This window comes from Pseudonaja textilis, chromosome 1, assembly GCF_049901715.1.
Source record: "Pseudonaja textilis isolate UNSWEBS1 chromosome 1, rPseTex1.2, whole genome shotgun sequence".
Lineage (NCBI taxonomy): Eukaryota > Metazoa > Chordata > Lepidosauria > Squamata > Elapidae > Pseudonaja > Pseudonaja textilis.
The window spans coordinates 17,044,351-17,064,576 of record NC_141990.1 but is presented as its reverse complement, the minus strand read 5'-3'; the positions used below and the strand labels follow the sequence as shown (position 1 = coordinate 17,064,576).

Genomic DNA, 20,226 nt, shown 5'->3' with positions numbered 1-20,226 from the left:
TTTGGTCACTGCTGGCTCCCTCCGCTAAGAAATAAAGATGAACACCACACTCTAGAGTTGGAGACATCTAGACAAGGGAAAACCTTTGTGTGCCTAATAATAAGCCAGGATCTTTTATGAGCAAGTTGGCAGAGGAGGTCATAATAGCCACTTGTATATTACTGTAAGACAGGAACAAGCAAACGCCTTGTGATTTAGCAGGTTATATGAATCAGTTCTTAGTTTCTTAATTTAAGTTCTGAAGTCATTTAATAAAACACCTAGCATATACTCAAACATTCTCTAGGACAAGGGTGTCAAACTCGCGTCATCACGGCAGCGTCACATGACATTTTGGGACTTTTTCCCCCTTCACTAAACCGGGGGTGGGGGTGGCCAGTGCTTGACACATCCGGCCCACGGGCCGTGAATTTGACAGCCCAGCTTTAGGATGACCTGCCTTCAGCTTTAGTTTCTTACTAGCATGTTAAACATCACAGAAAAAGGCATCTAAGGCATGCTGATCCAGAAAAGAGGGGCAGACATATTGGGATCAAGAATATTTCTATCTATGCAGAATTTGAAATTTGGAAGAATGTCTACTTTCCTTAGCACCTCATTTTAAAAAAATAACACATCTTCATTATTGACAGGGACAGGTGTGTTTTTTTTTTAACGCAGAAATCAAATGAATTTGATTTAAAGAATCTTGTAACTAGCCCCACTGCATACCCTGATGTATTTTCAGTGGTACGTACTGTTTTCCTTAGGATGCCACTGCCCTATATTCTCTTTTGCAAAGTTACCAGAGATTTTGCCAAGACAGTTCCGTCCTTACATAGATTAAGATACTAAACAATTGGTTGTGTTCCTAAATTGCATAACACCATAAACTGCAACATTTTTCTGAGTTGGACATTTTACTACCAATATGAGTGTCATATCAGGGCACTCACTGAAAAATATATTATGCCAAGAAAATCCGTAGGGCAAAAATTACATATGGTTTCATTTCATTTAAATTTAAGCTTAATTAATATTCAGTTGCATTGATTAAATACTGTAAGAAGGATTGCTCCCTATGTATTTAAAATTTTCCATCACATTAATGATTGCTCCAGTGGCTCTCATTTGTGTTTTACAACATTAGTTCTGGTTTAAAGACTGGAATGGCTGGGTCCATACAACACTCTAAGCGAAAACTAAACAAGTTATTCTTGGAAAAGTGCAAGATTTAGTAAGAATAAACAAAACAGGGCTCTTTGGTGCTTTTCCAAGTTGCATCTGAGCCTGTAACTATTTTCTGAGCTTTGCTAAAAAAAATAAAAATAAAAACCCTATTCCTTCTTTATTCGTACTATTTCTCTACATTGTGATCATCAAACAATTTTACAGTGATGTATTTCCCCCTTTTCTCTATCCTTAACTTGCTTTTCTTCATTATGTTTTCCCATTTCTGAAACACAGCAGCATATATGAAGAGAGTCCAGGACTCCTTCAGCCCAACCCTCTTGCTATCAGACAATTCCCAGAATTAAGTAAAGCATGATGGATTATAATCCTGTCTTATTTTAAGAGCCTCCAGGAAAAAAAGATCTTGCGGCTTTTCCTGGATGACTTCCACTGTTCAATAACCAGAAACATTTCCCAGTATTGGTCATGGATCCATGCTCTTTGGGCATGTACCAAGACATCATGCTGTCTCAAACAAGATGTCTTTCTCTACTATCTCAGGAAGAGAAGCTAATCACTCAGTGGATTGATTTAAACCATGGCGGTAGGATGCCAAATTTTCCACTGCATCTATATATAATAGCCTGATTTATGAGATGGGGGAAGGGTAGAAATGTTTATCCCAGCTGTCAGCCCCATAGAATTTTCTTGAGGCAAAGATGTCTTGAAATTGCTTCTTTTTAAGGTTGATCTATACCTTCAGAAGAATCAAATGGCCTAGTTTTCTTTGATTACTTATGAAAGTGACTGTGCGATGGCATGATGGAGTTCTTTACTTGTCGCATAACCAAAAATGTTATAAGCTACCCAAATCCAAGTTTTCTGCTTTCTGTCTGATATTACATTTTTGCATTGGTTGGGAGAAGAAATGTGAGTAGCCTTCTGAAATGGTAAAATTCCAGCAAGCTGAATCGCATACTCCCTCTAAATATGCATTTTGCCTCTTGACTCCATTATTTGTCATTCTTGCTATGACCCAGGTAAACAGTTTATTTTTACTGTTTTTTGCTGACAGCCTTTAAAGGCTTTGAATACTGCTGCCTTATGCCCTAGTCAGTTTGATTTTTCCATAAGCCAGGCTTCTACAGCATGATGCCCTCCAAATACACTGGACTTCAACTCTCATGATTCATAGTCAGGGATTTCAGATTGGGGAAAACTGCTTATTTCAACAAAATTATATTGTTCCACAATATTTACTGCATTGCAGAAGGCAGATCACAACAGAATTAATATGACAATAGAATATCCCATAGAATCAAACAATAAAAATGGAAAACATACAATTAAGCTAAGTGGTCTTGAAATCACAATGAGATTGCCTAATGCTCAATAAGAGTTATTAGTTAAGTGTCTGGGAATCTTATACAGGTAGTCCTCAACTTAGGGTTCATTTAGGAACCACTCAAAGTTACAACGGCACGGAAAAAAATGACTAATGAATTGTCTTCCAAGCTTTTAGACTGGATCCCATCCTCAGGGAACTTCTCTATGTACGCACACATAGAGAGAAATTCCTTAAGGATGGGTGGGCTCCAGCACAGGTCCGAGAGCTTGGAAGACTAAATCTTTGGTCCCAGTGACCGACTCAGATCGGATCCTGCAAGGTTACAACAATTCAGGATGGTTTTAATTCCAAAGAAAGACAATTAATAGAGAGAGAAAAAAATCAAATGTTTTTAATAGAATTTTTAAAAATACGCAAATACAAGAACTAGACCATTTAGTTAGAGATTTAGAGAGGTGAAGGGTAGTGCTTTTTCTCATCATTTCCCCCAAATTTAGAGAGACCCTTTTACAGCTCTTACTGCACCCTTCCCCGCTTTTTTTACATTTAACTTACTTGTTCTAAGTTTACCATATCTATCTGCTATTTCAAATATGTGAATATCTTTGGGGGAGTTACAAAGTGACTCTAAGACTAAGCATTTTTTCAATTAGCCCTCTTTCACCAACAAATAAAAAACAGTGGCAACGGTAAAAGAGACTGCAAGAAAGATAATACATGTAAAACTCCCTTTTTTACAATCCTTAATATGGGGTAGAGAGTCAGGGCAGCTGAAAGAAGCTGAGCATTTACTGGCCGGATGTTCTTCCTGACACCACGTGGAATTCACAGATGATATTTTTTTTCCTTTGCACCCTAGGAGAGAAACATCTGCCGCTATCTAGAATTGAACTCTCTACCTTCTGAGTGGCAGGTGAGCATCTTCACCATTAAGCTACCAAAGCGCTCAAAGATAATACATATACAAGCCATTATTTCCGGGTATAGCAATAACCTGGATCCTAATAATTTAACTTTCTATTCTATTCTCTTTTTCATCAGTTTAGGTTTATCCCTGCTCCCCCTTATCCCTATTTTCCTGTTTCCTCCCAATTCTGAAAACTAACTATCTGTGTTTGGTCCTTGCAGACCAAACAGACACAGCCCAGTCAGGAGGAGGGAAGGTTTTGCAGGGCAAAGAAAGAAGGGGTGGAGGGAAACAGGGGGAACTGAGATACGCAAAATAAAATAAATACTTAGGAACACTTATTACATGACAGCAATGATGGGGTGCATGCTTGCCCCAAAGGGAGCTGTGCTTGGCAGACCCTATTTGAACTGCTTTTGACCTGAGGGACCCCTCCATGAGCATGAGCTTAACCTCATGGAACCCTTGCAGCTGTTTAATTCTGCTAGTTGTGATGTTGCATGTGAATGCATGTGAATGGGAAAGAGTTTTGCCTGCGCACGTGTGTGAAAGACAGTACTCTACAGACCTGTTGTACCCCTGCATTTTGCAATAGAGCAGGTGTTGGACAACTTGATCTAATTTCAAACCTCTTTGCAAAGGATCACTTAAGATCTAGAGGAAAACCACTCAGCCTTCTCTCTGAAACCTGGTCTGGAGAGAAAGCTGAGGTGTTTGGGGGTGGGGGAAGCATGTGGGAGGGTCTCCCACTTTTATCTCTGGCTGCACCCATTCACCTCTCAGGGACCCAGGGTAGCTTGTAAGTATCAAAAGTAAAAAAGAGGCAGTGGTTTGATTGCAGTCACGACTGCCATTGTGGCTTTTTTTTTGACACCTCCCAATCCTCCCTGAGTCAAACCTGGAAACAGCCTTCTATCCATGCAAGCTGGGATTGCCTTGCAGTGGGAGGTAACCCAACAGAGGGGCTGTTGACCCATCAGACCTATAGATATAGCTCTTGCTTAGCCAGATAGCTTACAACTGTGGTGAAAAAGTAACTTTGCAAAAGTAACTTTCAATCTTTGCACTTGGGACTCCCACAGGTCTATAAAGAAAAGGAAAGCTGAAATATGATTGTAAGGACAGTTGTGGTTTCACTTAGGGACCGCTTTGCTTAATGACTGAGTTCCTGATCCCAATTAAGGTTGCTGAACAAGGGCTACCTGTACAGTGGTTGTGCTCCTATGACTTGCTTACTGCTGCTTCTTTTAACCAAAGTTAAAGGAAACTCAAGCCAGTTTTCTGCTTCTCACAACCAACTACCATAATGCATTAACCACATGGCATGCTCATTAAAAATACTGTCTCTGGGAATCCCTGCCTACTCTTGTGCCCAGGGTGGGCACTGCTTCTGAGGTGATGCAGAATTCTGTCCAGAGGTGGTAGAAAAGTGTGGTTTGAATAAGGAAGGACAGTTTCCCAAGGAAGAGGAGGAGATCTGGATTTGGCTAGGAGGGTCTCTCTGCTAGGCAGTGGTGGAGAGACAGTGAGCACGCAAACAAGGGTTCTGGTTGCAAAGAAGGGCTTTACCAGGGCAACGAGGGGAAAAAAGGAAAGCAAAAGAAAGAAACAGCAAAGACACACATATCCTCCATGACTCAGCTAGAGAGGAGCAGCAGAATTTGTGCAGTTCTTAGTGGGATGGGTTTCCTAGTTTATAATCCTTTTAGTTTATAATCCTTTTAGGCATGTTCTTGGAAAAGTATTACAAGTAACCCAGTACATAAAACCAAATATTAGTGTTTCGGTTAATGAAAAATTAGTGACCAAAGCAAAATGGCCCTGTTTTTCAAAGTTTTATTTTTTGAAAAAAAGATTTCATAGCATACTGCGGTAATCTTAATTTGCTTCATTTCCTGATCCCTAGAGACATTTTTGAAGCTCATTTAGTGTACAGTGTGGGTTAAGGCATCTGGCTAGAAACCAGGAGATTGTGAGTTCTAGTCCTGCTTTAGACCCAAAGCCAACTGGACCAGTGACTCAGACCAGTCACACTGTATCAGCCCTAGGTAGAGATGGCAAGGGCAATTACTTTTGAAAACCTTGCCAAGAAAATCACAGGGATGTGATGTGGCCAGGCACACATCAGGACTCAAAATTGATTTAAAGACACACACACTTAAAAGGAACTGATAAATGTTGCCTAGTCAGGTAATGAAACATCTGTAAGCAAACCACCAAGCTCAGAAAGTATCTAGGACTCCACAAATATAGAAAAAGCTTCAGTGTTCTGGCTTCTGGGCTAATGAACTAGTCCTCATGCAATGCTTGTTAGTTTGAGTTTGAAACTAGGCAGAGGTCAGTCGTTTCCAATTCAAGTAAAGTCTTCTTGGGGTCACCAGAAAATTCTCTTGAAATGCAAATAGCAGCTTTAGAGGACTTTTTTATCCAGACTGTTGTAAAATGAAAGAGTTTTAACTCTCGCTCCAATCCATTCAAGGTTTAGAATATGCCCTGCCTATACTGAAGCTTTCATTTACATAACAACTAATGCTCCCATTAATTGCAGTTTGCTAGTAGTGCTGGCCTAGAAAGATATGCAAACTCTTCCAGAGTGCCTGGAGGAAACTCAGACTGACATCCTACACAGCCTTACTAGAAAGTAAGATTTGTGGAACTACTGGGACATGTCTGAATAAACATGCATAGACTTGTGTACCTGCCCCATCAAATTCATTAGCACTTGCAGCTCAAAAAGAATGCGAGGCTTAGTTATATGAGCTCAGCTTAAGTTGTATGCCTGTGCACACATATTCAAGCAGCGTTATTTCCCCCAAAATCATGCCATGCGTATTTGCTGCTGCTGAAAAAGAACTAGGACTGCAATTCAAAACCAAGTTGATTTGGGGTTCCAGTTTCAGTAGAAAGTTTATCTATGTGTGTGTGACATGTGAGACATTAATAGGAATAAGTGTGCCTCAGGATGTTTGTGAGGATTGGGAGGCAGAAAAGAATCCTCCCATCCCATCCCATTTAGGGCTATAGCTCTGGGCTGCAAAAATCCAGACAACCATTAGAAGGAAGCAAAGAAATACCTAATTTCATTTATTAATGTCAAGGCTGTGGGGAGGTTCAAGGAGTTTGTTTGACTTTGGATGTATACCATATGCAGAGGCACATTTTCTAAAAGGAAGGCAAGGCCAGGAGAAGGATTCAGTTCAATTCCTATTGAATTCCATTGGGATGACTTCCCATTGATTTAATGTTTCTTTTCCTTCACCTTAACATTTTGTGTTTGATGGTAAGACACAGTGTCTGCACACAAGATATTGGATGCTGAGGTCATGCATTTGATTGATGAACCATTATTTAATTCTGCACATTTATAAACACATATTTAAGTATGCTTGCAAAAGATAACTGTTATCACTGTTTCAAGAGAAATGCATTTACTATTGCAATACAAACTAGGAAAGTGAAGTCCAGATGAATTTTAATGATATTTCATGTTTCGAACTCCCCCCCCAAAAGAGGTGCTCTGGGAGGTAAATACTGTTGAACTACTCTTGAGCACTTTTCTATACTTTACAGTTTTATTTACAAATACATGCCACCTTATGAGGGTTTTATTCTACTTCCACTATGTTGTATTCGGGTGGAATGCTCTTTACACCATAGATCAAAAGTTTAAACTAGCTCTTTCAAGGACAGTACTGTTTCCCCGCCCCCCCCAAATTAAATGCATTTTATTTTTATTATTTGTTTCAAGCTCCCCTCCCCAATAGTTTTACAGTACAGCTATTCCACGTATCGCTGTATTTTATAAAACGCACAAATAAATGACTCTTAAATACGTACACAGATCCATACCCACACAATTTCTAAGTAAGAAAAGCCAAAGAGAACCATCGCTGTTGAAAGTTATCCAGAAAGTAGGGATGTAAACCATTTCAGGTGACTTTTAAAATGAATTCAGATCCATTTGCATTCTAGTACTTTGTTTTCCCTCCAAGATATTCATGACTCTGGGGTGGCAAATATGTGCGTGCGTTTAGTCCGCGTTCCCGTCTTTGTTTTTTTTTTTTAAAAAAATATATAGATCCATTACACATAGCAAGCGTGCAGGGAGCGCAAGAGGAGAAAAGGGAAAAGAAACAAAACCCCCAGAATAACTTAAGTCCCAAGTCCAAAAGGGAACCGCATAAAGTGCGCGTATTCTTGTTGTGACACAAAGGAAGAGTGCCCGTTTCGCAGAGATAAAAAATGTCTGAACCCACATTAATGTTCTCTCCCTGGGTTGGCAAGTCCAGCCCGCCATTCCGAGAGCTCCCTGTTTCGCCGGTCCGGGTTTTCCGCGCGCCCTCGACTTGCCTGGCTTTGCTGCCGGCCTCTCTCTCTCTCTCTCTTTCTCTCTTCTCTGAGCGTCTCGCCCGCCGCCCGCCCGCCCGCTTGCTCCCTCCCTCTCTCTCTCTCTCTCTTCCCCCCCCTTTCCTCCTCCTCCTCCTCCTCCCTCCCTCCCCGTGCACTCTCCAGCCCCTCTCTCTCTCGCTCGCTCGATCCGCCGCTCACTTCTGTCTCAATATGTCTCAAGATGGCGGCCAATGTGGGATCGATGTTTCAATATTGGAAGCGCTTTGATTTACAGCAGCTGCAGGTCAGGCTCGGGGTCCGCTGGCGCGTGGGTCTCCCCCTCTCCGTGGGACCCCCTTTCCTTCTTCTTCGCCCTCCCCTTCTCTCTCTGCCTCTCCCTCCCTTTGCAGGCGCCCTGGGGAGGGGCTCCCCCTTGTCTTCCCCTTAAGAAAACCTCCCACCCCCTCCAAGAAAAAAAAAGTCTGGGCAGAAGCAGCCCCCCTCCTGCGGGTCCCCCCACTCCCTCCAAGCCTGGCTGAGACCCGGCGGTGGCGGCCGCCAGCCCTGCCCGCCTCCCCTCGCCTCTTTCCGCTCTCCCTCCCATCGATAACCCGGCGCCGCCGCCGCGATCAGAAATTGATCCTCTTTGTTCAATTCATCGATCCCAACAAGATGGCGCCGCTGCCGCCGAGGTGGCTTGTCCCGGGATGGAGGAGCCGCTTCGCCACCTCCTCCCCCCTCCGTCCCTCGCCGAAGCGCCCCTTACCCAAAACAGCATCACTCCGGGAACCCGGGTTTCCTTTAAGCCTCCCCCCGCAGCTTTAGTTTTATAAATAAGGGAGGACAGAGAGTCACGGGGGGGGGGTAATAATACTAATAACAATAACGGGGAGCGGGTCTGCTCTCTCTTCCTTGAGTCTAGATTATTTGTGCAGCCCCTTCCCCTAAATCCAGACGCAATTTAATTCTTCCACAGCACTTTTCTTTACCCCCCCCCCCCTTTCCGACTAGTCCCCTTTTTAAAAAGGAGGGAAGAATGAAGGTTTTTTTTATTAGTAACTGGAGATATTGTCCCCCCCCCCCCTTTCCTGATTTCTACTTATTTTTGCACTCCCCCATCTAAAACAACCTACTTTTAACACTTTTATTTAACAACAGCCCGCAATTAGTATCTTTCAACAGTCTCACAGTTTGTGGGGAGGGGGGTAGACTTAAGGAAATTTAACTTGAGAGGGAGGGAGCTGTCTTATTTTCCTTTTTTTCCTCCCTCCATCGGATGCCCCCTGTCTTTTTTTTTCTTTTTCTGTAACAGTCCTCCAATTTTATATAAAGTGAAAGAATTAAGGAACTAAAATCACCATAATATATATATTTAAAACAGATGCATGTGGATCTCTGCTTTTTCTATTTTCTAGGTTGATTTCCTCTTCCAAAGCTATGTGGGGGGGGGAGGTGTTCTGGGGTTGCTTCCTTTCTTTGACTCTGTCATCCTCTAGAAACCCCTCTTTTTATGCAGAGGAAGGAATATTAAAATAACCTGTAACGGAGGGAGTCTGACCTGTTTCTTTCACTCATTTCAACCCCCCTCCCTACTGGAATGAGTCCCCTTTCTTCTTAACAGGGACTAAATTTTATGGGATGGGGAAAGAAGTGCTAAAAGAAATTGCTGTAGATGTATTTTTATGTGCAGATCTTGTAAGATCATGTTTCTTTCTGCTCTGGCTCCTCCAAAAAGACATTTTTCCTTCTAGATTTAAACCCCCCCCCCCAAACACTCGCACACCAAATACATTAAATTGAAGCTCGTGGGAAACTTTGCAAGGAGTTTATACAGTGACCAGGGAAGGGGGAAAAGCTACTAGGAAGGAGTGACTTTCCTGCCTTCCCAGTGTCAGAAGCTGCCTTATGAGGCCTGGGGGAGCCCCAATTTTTCTCCCTCTTCTGTCATTGCCAACTTTTTTTTTCACCTTCCTGATGGTAAACTAATGTGAATAGCTGGAAAAAATGAGCTGTCTTAATGCTGCTTTAAAATTCTGGCATTATTTTGTGGGGAGGGGTTCTTCCAAAGTGGCTTTTGACTCCCCCTTTCTTTGCTGGCTTATTTAATAATGGCAAGATTTCCCATTTCACTCCATTCAGTCAAATCTTTTTGGGGGGGTAGGTGGGGGTGTGGAGGGGGGCTGAGGAAGAAAATTTAGAATATCGCCTTTCTTTTTGAAGAAATCCTATATAATGCATTTTAAGCTTTGGGTTTTTTTTCTTCCTTTGGGGGGAAGCATTGGCTAGCATTAATTGATAATGAATGTACTGTATTTAGGTAAGTCCTACCCTTGCAGTTCTCTATTCACCCACCGTCCTATTTTTATTACAAAGGAGATTGCAGTCCCTTTGTGAAATAATACCAATTCTCCGTCATTTTCCCCCATTCCAGTATTTGGGGAGGAAGTGTTTCCTCCCACTTGTTCCTTTCCCAATTTCCCCAGAACAAGTTAAAAAGGGGGGAGGGGTCAAATTAGTTGATTCTTCTTTCATAGTGTGGGAAGGAAGAGAGAATGTGCAAGGTCAGGGGAGGACTTGTCTAATCCTGTTGTATGTTATGGGGTCCACTGTTCGCCTTTGATGTTATATTGTGTGCCAGAGAGAGAACGAAGCGGGAGACGGAGATCTTGTAATGGGGGAGGACAAGGCAAGTCTTACATGGCTATTCTCCTCCCATGAAAACCCCCAATTCTTTTGGTAGATTGGAAGAGGAGTAAAGAAATAAATCCTACTGTTTCTGTGTTTGCTCTTAAGTAAATGTGATGCTTAAGATTGCAGCTTCAGTTAATCTGAGGGATGGTCTTCTGTTCCGCTTACATGCCATGCTGGGTGCTTGGGTAGTAGGCAAAAGGAGAACTTTTTTGCTGTTTCTTTTTACCATTCTTTAAAGGAAGTGGGGTGGGGAATCTCCTCTTTTGAAAGGACCCCTTTCCTGCACCCGCTTTTCTTAAAAAATGGGATGGCTCCCTGAGTTCCAGCCAAGACTTCTTAAGGCTAGAACTGACCCTCCCCGACCCTGTTTGTTTTCTGTGTCATCTGCACTTTTGTGGAAAGGAGCATTCTCTCATTTCGGAAAATTCCTCATTTCGAAGTTTTAATTGAATCTTTGGAGGTGGTTTTGAGAATGGAGGGAGGACCCATTTCTTTTTTCACTTTATATCATTTTCCCCTTAAATTGAGATATATGCGTTGTATGTCTTTTCTCTGGGATTGTGTTCACCTGTTTTAGCTTTACAAAAACTGTCCTTTCTGCATTTTAAAGAGGCTGGGTTGCAGCTTGGAGGAGAGGGTTCTTTACTTCTCAATCAACATATTTCGCTGACCTCCCTTCTCCTTTCACACTCCTTTTCCAGTTGTTACTTCATGTGCCTGTGTAAAAGTTGTTTCTCCAAATTTGGGGACTGGAGAAGTCTCTGTATGAGGTGTCATTATGTTGATATCAGTGATCCTGGAAGGATGTGTTATACTTTTTTGTGTTTTGTGGGATCAAATTAACTTTGGGGGAATACATTTGGAAAAAAAGTGGGTATTTGATACAAAGCTCTAATTAATAACTTCCCCTGATGAGAGCTTCCAGAAACTTTAAGGATGTTGCTTTTTTAATGAATGGAAGTGGGGGAGAGAGCTATAGAATGGCAAGCTCCCTCGGACCTTGTAGGGGCACCTACCCCGTGGGTCAAGTGTCTTAATGTATAGTATTTAGATGGTGTGAGGGAAGGGAGATCCCTCTTTGTTGCCTTTTCCCCCCTTATGACTAGGTGGGTTGTTATTGTTTATCTTATTTCCTTATTTCAGGGTTGGCAGGGACAAGGCCTCTGCCTGGTGGAGGTCCCTGGCCAGAACAATTTCTATATCAAGTATTTTGATACATGCTTCTCCCTATTTTTAACAAGTTTTGTGTTTAGAAGTCATATTTAAAGAAGTTTTTGGAAAGGAGCAAGTGGACAAGATAAAGATTGCCTTATGTATATGGATGGGATGGGTATTCCTTGATGAGATTGCAGACCTACTACTTAATAACACTGCTTAGGGGTGTATGTGTGTGTATGTGTGTGTGCATGGGTAAATAAATATGAACAACAAGTAGGAAGAACCCAAAAGACCAGTAGGAGCTTTCCCTGTGGATCAGTGTTTTTGTGGCATAGATTGGTTGATCTGGGGCAGGAAACTGTCCAGCCTCTATAAATGTCTGACATGTAAATGAATTTGGCTGGAGACCTGCTCTTTCCCCCCTCCCTTTCCTTTCTCCCCTGCTGAGTAGTCTGTTCAGCCAATGCCCCTGTTGGTGTGAGGATAGTTCAGCATAGAAAGAGCTGGAAGTTGTGCATACTGTACATAGATGTTTGGCACAGCTGAAGAGGAAGTAAAGGTGAGGGCTCTGTTTGTGTGTGCTTGCATTAGAGACTGGTTGCTAAACTGGGGTGTGTATTCCTCCTGAGTGTCCTGAGAATAAAAGTGATAGTAAGACACCCTGGTTTTAGATGGTGTGTGTGTTTGTGTGTGTCCGTAAACCCAAGTTGTGGAGTGGAATGATGTTTGTACTTCCCCAGCTTTTTTGTCAATTGGGAGTATAACTGTTGGAAACATTCTGGCTCATGAATATAAAATGCTGTTCAACTGTTTTCCTCATCCTCATGAGGGTAGGGGCTGCTGGTCTTTGCCTTGGAAAAAGATTAAAAGATAAGGCAAATTATTTATTTGCTCTGTTTTTTAAAAAAGATCTTTAGATTAAGGTAGGCTTGTTTGAACTTTCTGTACTTGAAAGAGTTCTTAAAAGTGACTAAAATACCTACAGGAATTCAGGAAATGAGACCCAGATGTGGAATTGTATGGATTAGATTAAGATGTAGTTAAACATGATCTGACAACTCTAATTGTAGCTGACTTCACTTTTGCCTATGTATTGTAATTGCTTTGAATGGAAAAATTTGCACATCCCTTGAGAATAATCCCAAAACGTTTTAGTTGCTACTGCATGGGTACTTCTATAAATACTGTGTTTGTGAAAATAAAGCTATATTGATTAAAACCGAACATTTCAAAGTGTAAACATATGTAAATATAATAGCAAAGAATGCAGCCAAATGGCAGTTTGATAATCTTTTTTGTTACTGCTTTGTAAAAATAGTTCAGTTTAATTCCTGTGTAAAACTTGATTTGGCACATTTGTATAAAGTTCAATCTTGTTTTTGTCAAACTAAATGTGACCCCCTTCTCAGTAGTGCTAGATTTCTTGTTGAAACCTTCTGGCAATATTGGCGGAGAGTTCTATTTGATTAATATTTTTTTTACACAAAATTTCTTTATGCTGTATATAGCCAGGCTTTGTGCTAATTGGCTGCCTTGCTAGGAAGATAATGATACTGCAACAGTTCATCGTAGAGATGCAGTATGTAGTGTAATACAGATATAATTGCCGCTCTCTTCCCAAGGCAAGATATACTCAGAAATCTTCATGAACTTGTACATACTGTTGTCTCTGATGAATACTAAAAGAGTTGCGGCTGACAAGCTACTCTGCAGTGCTCCTCTTGTCGTGTATTTTGAGGAAGAGCAGCTACCATTGCCCTCTTCTGTACAGTGCCACACATTTTCCTTTGAGAAGTGGAAAAGAATGTCAGTGATGCCAAACACTTCACTCTACGTTAGCTCTTCTTTGGCTTTGTAGTTTTCTCTCTCTCCCCCTCTTGGCTATGAAGAATGTGTCTGATAAAGGCTCTCACCTTACTGGGATGTATGGAAAGAAGGCAGTATCTGAAGAGTTTGTTAGAACCAGCAACGACTCACATATGTACAGGCCTTAGAATGTGTGTACTTTATTTAAAAAGTTAACTATATAACTGAGAATTGCATTTGTAATCCCTACTCTAGGATAGTCCCACTAAAGTGAAAACCTGTCAGTTTGAGTTGTCTTGTCCTCTGAATTTATGTCAGATTTCCTGTTATGGGCTGAAAGAACTAATAGGGAAGAAAGTCTCTGGTTCTGTTTATTGGAGAATCTGACTCCAATCTCAATTATTTTTATGCAGTGGAATTCTTCTCTGGGTGCACTGTGCATAAAGTGAAATGGATCTTTATCCGTTCCCTCTTTTTTTTCCTGCGGTATTTATGAAAGATTATATAATTTATAAATACTTGACTACCATGTGTGTTTTGTTGGGTAGAAATTTTCTACAGGCTTCATTGGTTGCTTGAAGCTAGATCTGAGACCAGATCTGTTCCACGCTGCTGCTTGATTCCTTTTTTTTTCCCCCTGGGAGAACCTATAAGGAGGTCAAAAGAAACTTTTCTGCTGGTGGGAGATAAGAAACTAAGAAAGGTAGGCAGGTTGCCCGTTGGTAACTGCCCCTTTAAGATACCTGACAGTGAAAGGCAGATTTCTGGCTCCAGCCTCTTCTACATCATAATATACAGCTCCAGGCTCCACAGTCTTACACTTGAGATCATATCAATGTGAATCTTTAAAAAGCCAAGAACATAGTGTGGGGTTGACACATCCTTCTTTCCTCTCTGCTCCATGAACTCACTGTTATGGGAGAGTCTTGATGGCTGGGGCTGTTAACTGCAGAGGCTTACTCATGAGGCAGCTAGCCAAAATTGTGCTTCACAAATGTTTAGGTTACTATCAGATGCTGGCTCTGTGAGACTGGAGCCTAACCTGGGTTGCTTCATTGATACTTTTGGTTGTATCACTTCTTGAATCATTTTTTCTTGGTCCATACAAGTCACGATTCTGGAAGCCAATTAGAGCCCACAAGCTTTAGTTTTTATATGCTTTTCTGAGTTCTCTTCTTAGAACAGCAAACTGGGGGTTCTAAAGTACCAACAAAGTTTACTTACGTTAGATGACCAGTCCTGTATCATATGCTGGTAGGTTCAGGTAAGTTTCAGATTTATTTCATGGGTGACCCACCAGTGCAGATTTTGTATTGGCCCTCAGTTTTATCTAAGAGCTGTTTTGACCCACCTCCTGGCTGCCCGATTTTGCCTTCCGTTCCCTGTATTACGGAAGGGTCTCCTGGATATGGATAGTTTGCACTTGGCAGTACCATGTTTTGCCTCAGAATCTAAATGGCTAATTTGAAGTTGAGTTAAGCCCAAGTTTAACTTGAGCGATCCACATCTGATGAGGCTGCTGGCATGGATTCTTTGCCTTTTTCCAGAGAAGATTATCCAAGTGTACTTTATAAACATATATATTTCTGGGAGTTTATTCTTTGCCGGTGTGACTCTGAGTTCACATATTCTCTAAACCTGATGTGGAATGTGGCTTGCTTGGCTTTCAACCCAGCCAGTTGTTTTTTTATTGAGTAAACCTTGGTTAAACAAAATATGGTTTACTGTGATGTGCAGATCAGATCAGGGACTTGACCAAGGCCTGTTCAATAACCTTCATGGATCACTGAGAATTTATAACTTGGGTGCTGGGTGTCTAAATTAATTATGTTTCAGTGCAGTTTGTCTTCTACCCCAGAACATAATAATAACCTATTTCAGAATACTAGTAAAATGTTCCCCGTTACTCCAGATTGACCATTAAAGCATATACTGTGATGACATCATTATGCAAATAATATTTACTTCATTTGCACTGTTTATGTCATTTATTTTAATTTACATCAATGACAATCACATTATTTTGCTGATGATGTAAATGCCACAGGAATTTCATCTGTTGCATTGAGATTTGCTAAATTGAGGCTTCACTACAGTATGTTCCATGGTTTGAGAGGAGGAGAAGAGAAAACAGGTCAAGCTGAGTTATATTTTAAAATATTTCTCCATTACTTTCAGGTTATTGGGGAAATATGGTCCCTTGTTTTACAAATCAATTATTTTCTGGATAGAATATGGGGCTACTCTGCTTAAAGAAACCATGTATGAATGCTGCACCAATGGACAAGCCTGTTGTAGAGCAATTATACTTTCTAAATTGAGCATTGAACATTGCTGATGCAGTAACTAGTTGCCAAACCGTATTTAATAATGGCTGAAGAGGTAGTCATTGGATTAATAATAAACCTTGTAGTGCAGACAAAACCCTGGAGACATTTGAATGCTATCATGATGAGTTTGGCTTTTAATACCTAAGTGAAGAGTTAAAGTGTTGGGCTGTAGTACTAAAGAACATGAACAGCTTCTGGTGTTACTACACTCATGGCTAGATTACACTGCATATTTAGTATATCAGGAATGTGTGAGAACTATTGCCGGGAACCATTTTTGTCTGGTAGTTTATTCTATGTAGGAATTAGAATAATGCATAGAAATAATCCTTTTTGTGGTTCTACACAACATAGTCACTTTACATAGCAGCACAGTAAGGGTTTGCATGGGTATGAAAACTGGCATGGAAAGACTGAGATACTCCTGTCTGTTCTGATCTACCATCTTGCTTAACAACTGAATCAGTGTACAAGTCAGTCTATTTTTTATTTTTGCTCCATGAAAATAGCAGTCTGCTTTTGAAAGCTTTCTCTAGAGTTCCTTGCCATTATTCTTTTGATGTGCTGCCAGTCTATCTGAAGCATCATGCTAGCATGGCAAACCTGCATTTGTTTTCCATTTGTGAGATCTTATGAGTTCGTCTGAATAAGGACGCTTCCTCTCACATTAAGCCAGGCCATTGACAAATCAACCCAAGAAATTCATTGTATTAAAATATTTTCTTCCTTTACCTGTGATGGTCTCATAAGAACAAACTTTGGGCACTTGGCAACTGGGCCACATTTATAGCAGTCTGCCCTATTCCATGGACACATGATTGCATTTTATGACATTTTTGCCCCAACCCAGCAAACTGCAAAAAATCATAAAACTTGGTCGGTCATGTGACCACATTCATTTTATAATCATCATGACTTACGATTGTGATGGCAGGCTGCCTTACGGTCATAACTCAAGGATTACCTGTATATATTTAGATTTGCAAATATATACTTGTGGGACTTAAATCAGACCTCATGGAATAAAATTAATAGGTAAGAATTGGGAGGAGAGGTCTTGGAATTTCTGGTTATTCCTATCTTGCCTTGATAAAGTAGGATACAGAATGCTTTGATATTTTTCTTCTGGATTTTTTGTAGATGTTTTTGACAAGAACTGGAATATAATGATTACCGTTTATATAATGCTTTCTCCAAATGTTTCAAGTGCCATTTTGATAATCCTTCTGGTAATGTAGATGGGGGAAAGAGGGTCAGAAAATACTAATAGTGATATAATAAGTTCCTATGCTTCAACAAAGGACTTCCAAATCTTTCCCTCTCTTCCCTCTTGGGGGACAGCTCCAGATTCTCGTGCAAGTGAAAATTGTTAGAATTCTGTATTCTAGATTGTTATTAAAAGGCTTATTTTCTTGTCATCTTACTAAAGGTAGCTTTGCACATTTAGCTGATCAAGAAATTCCAGTAGGTTTTTCTCACAGTGAATGGAGAGCACTGAAAAAAAAATATTTATATACTGGTAAACTTGAGTGGCTCTTTTTTTTTTTTTAACCAAAAATGTGTGCTTGAAATGGTTGGTACAGTTGTGTAGGATATATGTATATTTGATCTGGCATAACAAATATATAGTTGCTGACACTACACTTGGAGTATTGGGGTTTGGTTTTTTTTTTTGCAGCACTTGGGTTAGACATTTAGTTGTTTACTTGTTTCACTTTTGTTTTATATAAAATTAATTTCCTTACTGGTGTACTTTTATTAAAAAGATTAATAAGAGTTCTTAATGACAGTGACTGGAATGGAGACATCTGGTGGCATTTAAGAATGTTGCCTCTTAGTCACATGTTACAGCAGTAACCACTCTGGTGTAATATATATAGGTTATCTATTGTGTTCACAATGTAAAATGGGTGGTTAAGTGAACAAGATTGTGTCTAGTAAAGACTGCCTTTGGGGGGGGTGGGACAGATTCATAGCTCATTCAAAGAGATGTGGAAAAAAATGGAGGCCAGATGGAAAGTAAGAAGTATTGCCAAATCTAAAAAATGATATGTTTGAAGCTGACAAGAAAACAAAGGAGCAGACTGACAATTTTACCTATGTAATGACAAAACGTATTGACATGCAAAATAAATATTAGATATGAAAGAATGTCATCTAATTTGCCCAATTGATATTTTTTGAGTATTGTCTTATGCTGATAATGAGAATTCACTTTGGTTTTCATTTGGGGCATAAATTGGGGGGGGCATGCATAAGCGCACCAACGTGCCTACCATCCCTATCCTATTGTTTCTTTTATTTTTTTTTAATATGTATCCATGTTTTCATAACTATGTTTTTACTTCTACCTATTATCTTGTAAGCAATTGACAAACCAAATAAAATAAAAATAAATAAAAATAAACTTGTAACTAATAGCATTTGCTTCTGGCATATCTCTAATTCAAGTATCAAAACTCTTCCATTAGAATCCGCATATTTTTCTACTGCCTTAATTCCTTCTTTGATATATACAGTTTCAGTTCAGTTTCATAGGTTTTTTTAAGGATTACTTATTGTGGTGAACAGAATATAGAAGTAGATACACACATGCATTTCCCCACTATTCTGCATTTACTTCTTGCAGGTAAATATGAGCTAAAATGTTTTGAAAAGAGCAGATTATTCCAAATTCAGTCTAATTCTGGATCACTGTGGCTTTCTATGACCTAAAACAATTTCAGATTACTTTCTGGTACTTGTTTTTGAAATCAAGATTAAAATGCGGTTATAAATTGTGAGTGACCTAATGTGAAAAGTATCATGTCTGTTCTCCAAATATGGAGCTCAAAAGGACACTAAGCACACAGAATAGGCCCATCAATCAATGCTTCAAGAGATGGATTACTTCCATGTCACCTTAACATTAATTTTACAGCTGGCCTGTACTTATGCTTGGCCATCTTCAGCACTCCAGAGGAAGCATGGGAAAAGAGAATACCTTAGATAGAAAAAGAGCTTCTTTGTAATTACTGCCAATAGTTTCCAAGTTGTTAACAAATGAGGGCTAGAAGATGTTGCAAGCAACTTATCAGTGTTGACACTGAAGCATTATGACTAAAAATCAGGTGATTTTTCTCTGATCTGCTCTTTCACAGTACAGCATGTAAAGCTTCTTGCATTTCTCTTTTCAGTCCTCCCCCTTCAGCCTTCATTATGGTAACAGGCTACACAAACTATTTAAATCCTCAGTGATACTAAAGGGGCACAATTTATAATGATGTAAGCAAATTGTATTATTTGCAGCTTAAACTCAAGACACGAATATAAATGGCTATTATGAACTTTACAGTTTCTAAAAACAAACTAGACTAAAAATAGAAGTGATGTGGGTGATTTCCCTATTCAGATTAAGGCTGTGTTACAGGGAGGCAAATTCCTCTGCCATTTTGCATACATTATCATTTGCTCCTTATATTCTCTGATCCATCTGGCCCACTAGCTCCAGTAGCATAGTTCTGATCTTCAGTTGGGGTACGTTTAGGTGCATTTTAAAAAACCCTAGTTAGTCCTATTCAGTCATCTTTTTAAACAGATGAGGACTTGGAAAAATTCCTTCCAAGACCCAGTTCTCTGTATTGTCCAGAAGCTTAATAAAGCAGAGTGCCAGATTGTAAATAATTAAAGCAGTTAAGTAGTTCAGTGAACAATTAAATATAAGTGCCTCTCCCCCTTCAGTAGTCAATTTCTGGTCAGTTGGTGAGATGAAGAGGCAATATGAGTGGGATGCATGCATGTGGATGGTTGCAACCCTAATTCTTCTCTCTCTCTCTCCTACAATATACAGTCTACCTGGTTTGAAGCTCTCATACCTAAATAGGACTTGTGTTTTATCCTGTTGTGCTCTAAACCCTTTTGTTTATTTTCTTTGCTAAAACAGTTGCTGTGTTGTTGCTATAAGCTAACAATCCCCATAGCCCATGACCCAGTTCAACATGTCACGTGAACAGGGCCAATTTGTTGCAATTTAATTGCAGCTATCTAGAAGAGCTTACTGTTTCACATCATTTGACAAAGGATAGATTTTCAGTTTAGATGGAGAAACGCTTTTGAACTTAGTATCTTTGAAAAGTTTTAAGCTGCACAGTCAGTGTTTCTCTGGCACTTTGGAGATCACTTCTCTGTATTAAAAGCTGCATAATAAAATAATAAGTTCATGACATCTGTAAATGTTATGCTTGGATTTTAGGTTCTTGAGGCTGCAAGATATTTCAAATTTTTGCAACCTGCTTCCTAGCAAATTTTTGGAACTAAGTACCTGTGGATGAGGTGTAGTTTTGTGAAACATTTACTAAGTTAGTTGCTTTGTTATTGTTGTTCCTTCAATAGATGGTTTAGAGATAGTTCAATCAATCATTTTTTTTACTGAGAATTTAAAGAAAAGGCTATGCACAAACAATAGAAGTGTTCATTCAAACATTGACAGCATTCCTTTTGGGTTTCTTAGAAATCATAACCAACTT

At 40.0% G+C, this 20,226-nt stretch overlaps 1 protein-coding gene across 5 annotated transcripts in view; it reads left to right on the top strand.

Annotated features, from left to right (window-relative positions):
* Nucleotides 1–7,741: 7,741 nt before the first annotated feature.
* Nucleotides 7,742–20,226, top strand: part of CUX1 (cut like homeobox 1) — a 335,407-nt gene continuing 322,922 nt past the window's right edge. For 2 of the 5 annotated variants that reach the window (XM_087926755.1, XM_087926746.1), the window contains exon 1: nucleotides 7,751–8,040. In XM_087926755.1, the coding sequence (XP_087782881.1) occupies nucleotides 7,978–8,040 (63 nt within the window). In that variant the 5' untranslated portion in view covers nucleotides 7,751–7,977. Of the gene's footprint in view, nucleotides 8,041–12,048; nucleotides 12,145–20,226 lie in introns of those variants that run through there. The other 3 variants (XM_087926771.1, XM_087926764.1, XM_087926745.1) reach the window with 3 other exon arrangements.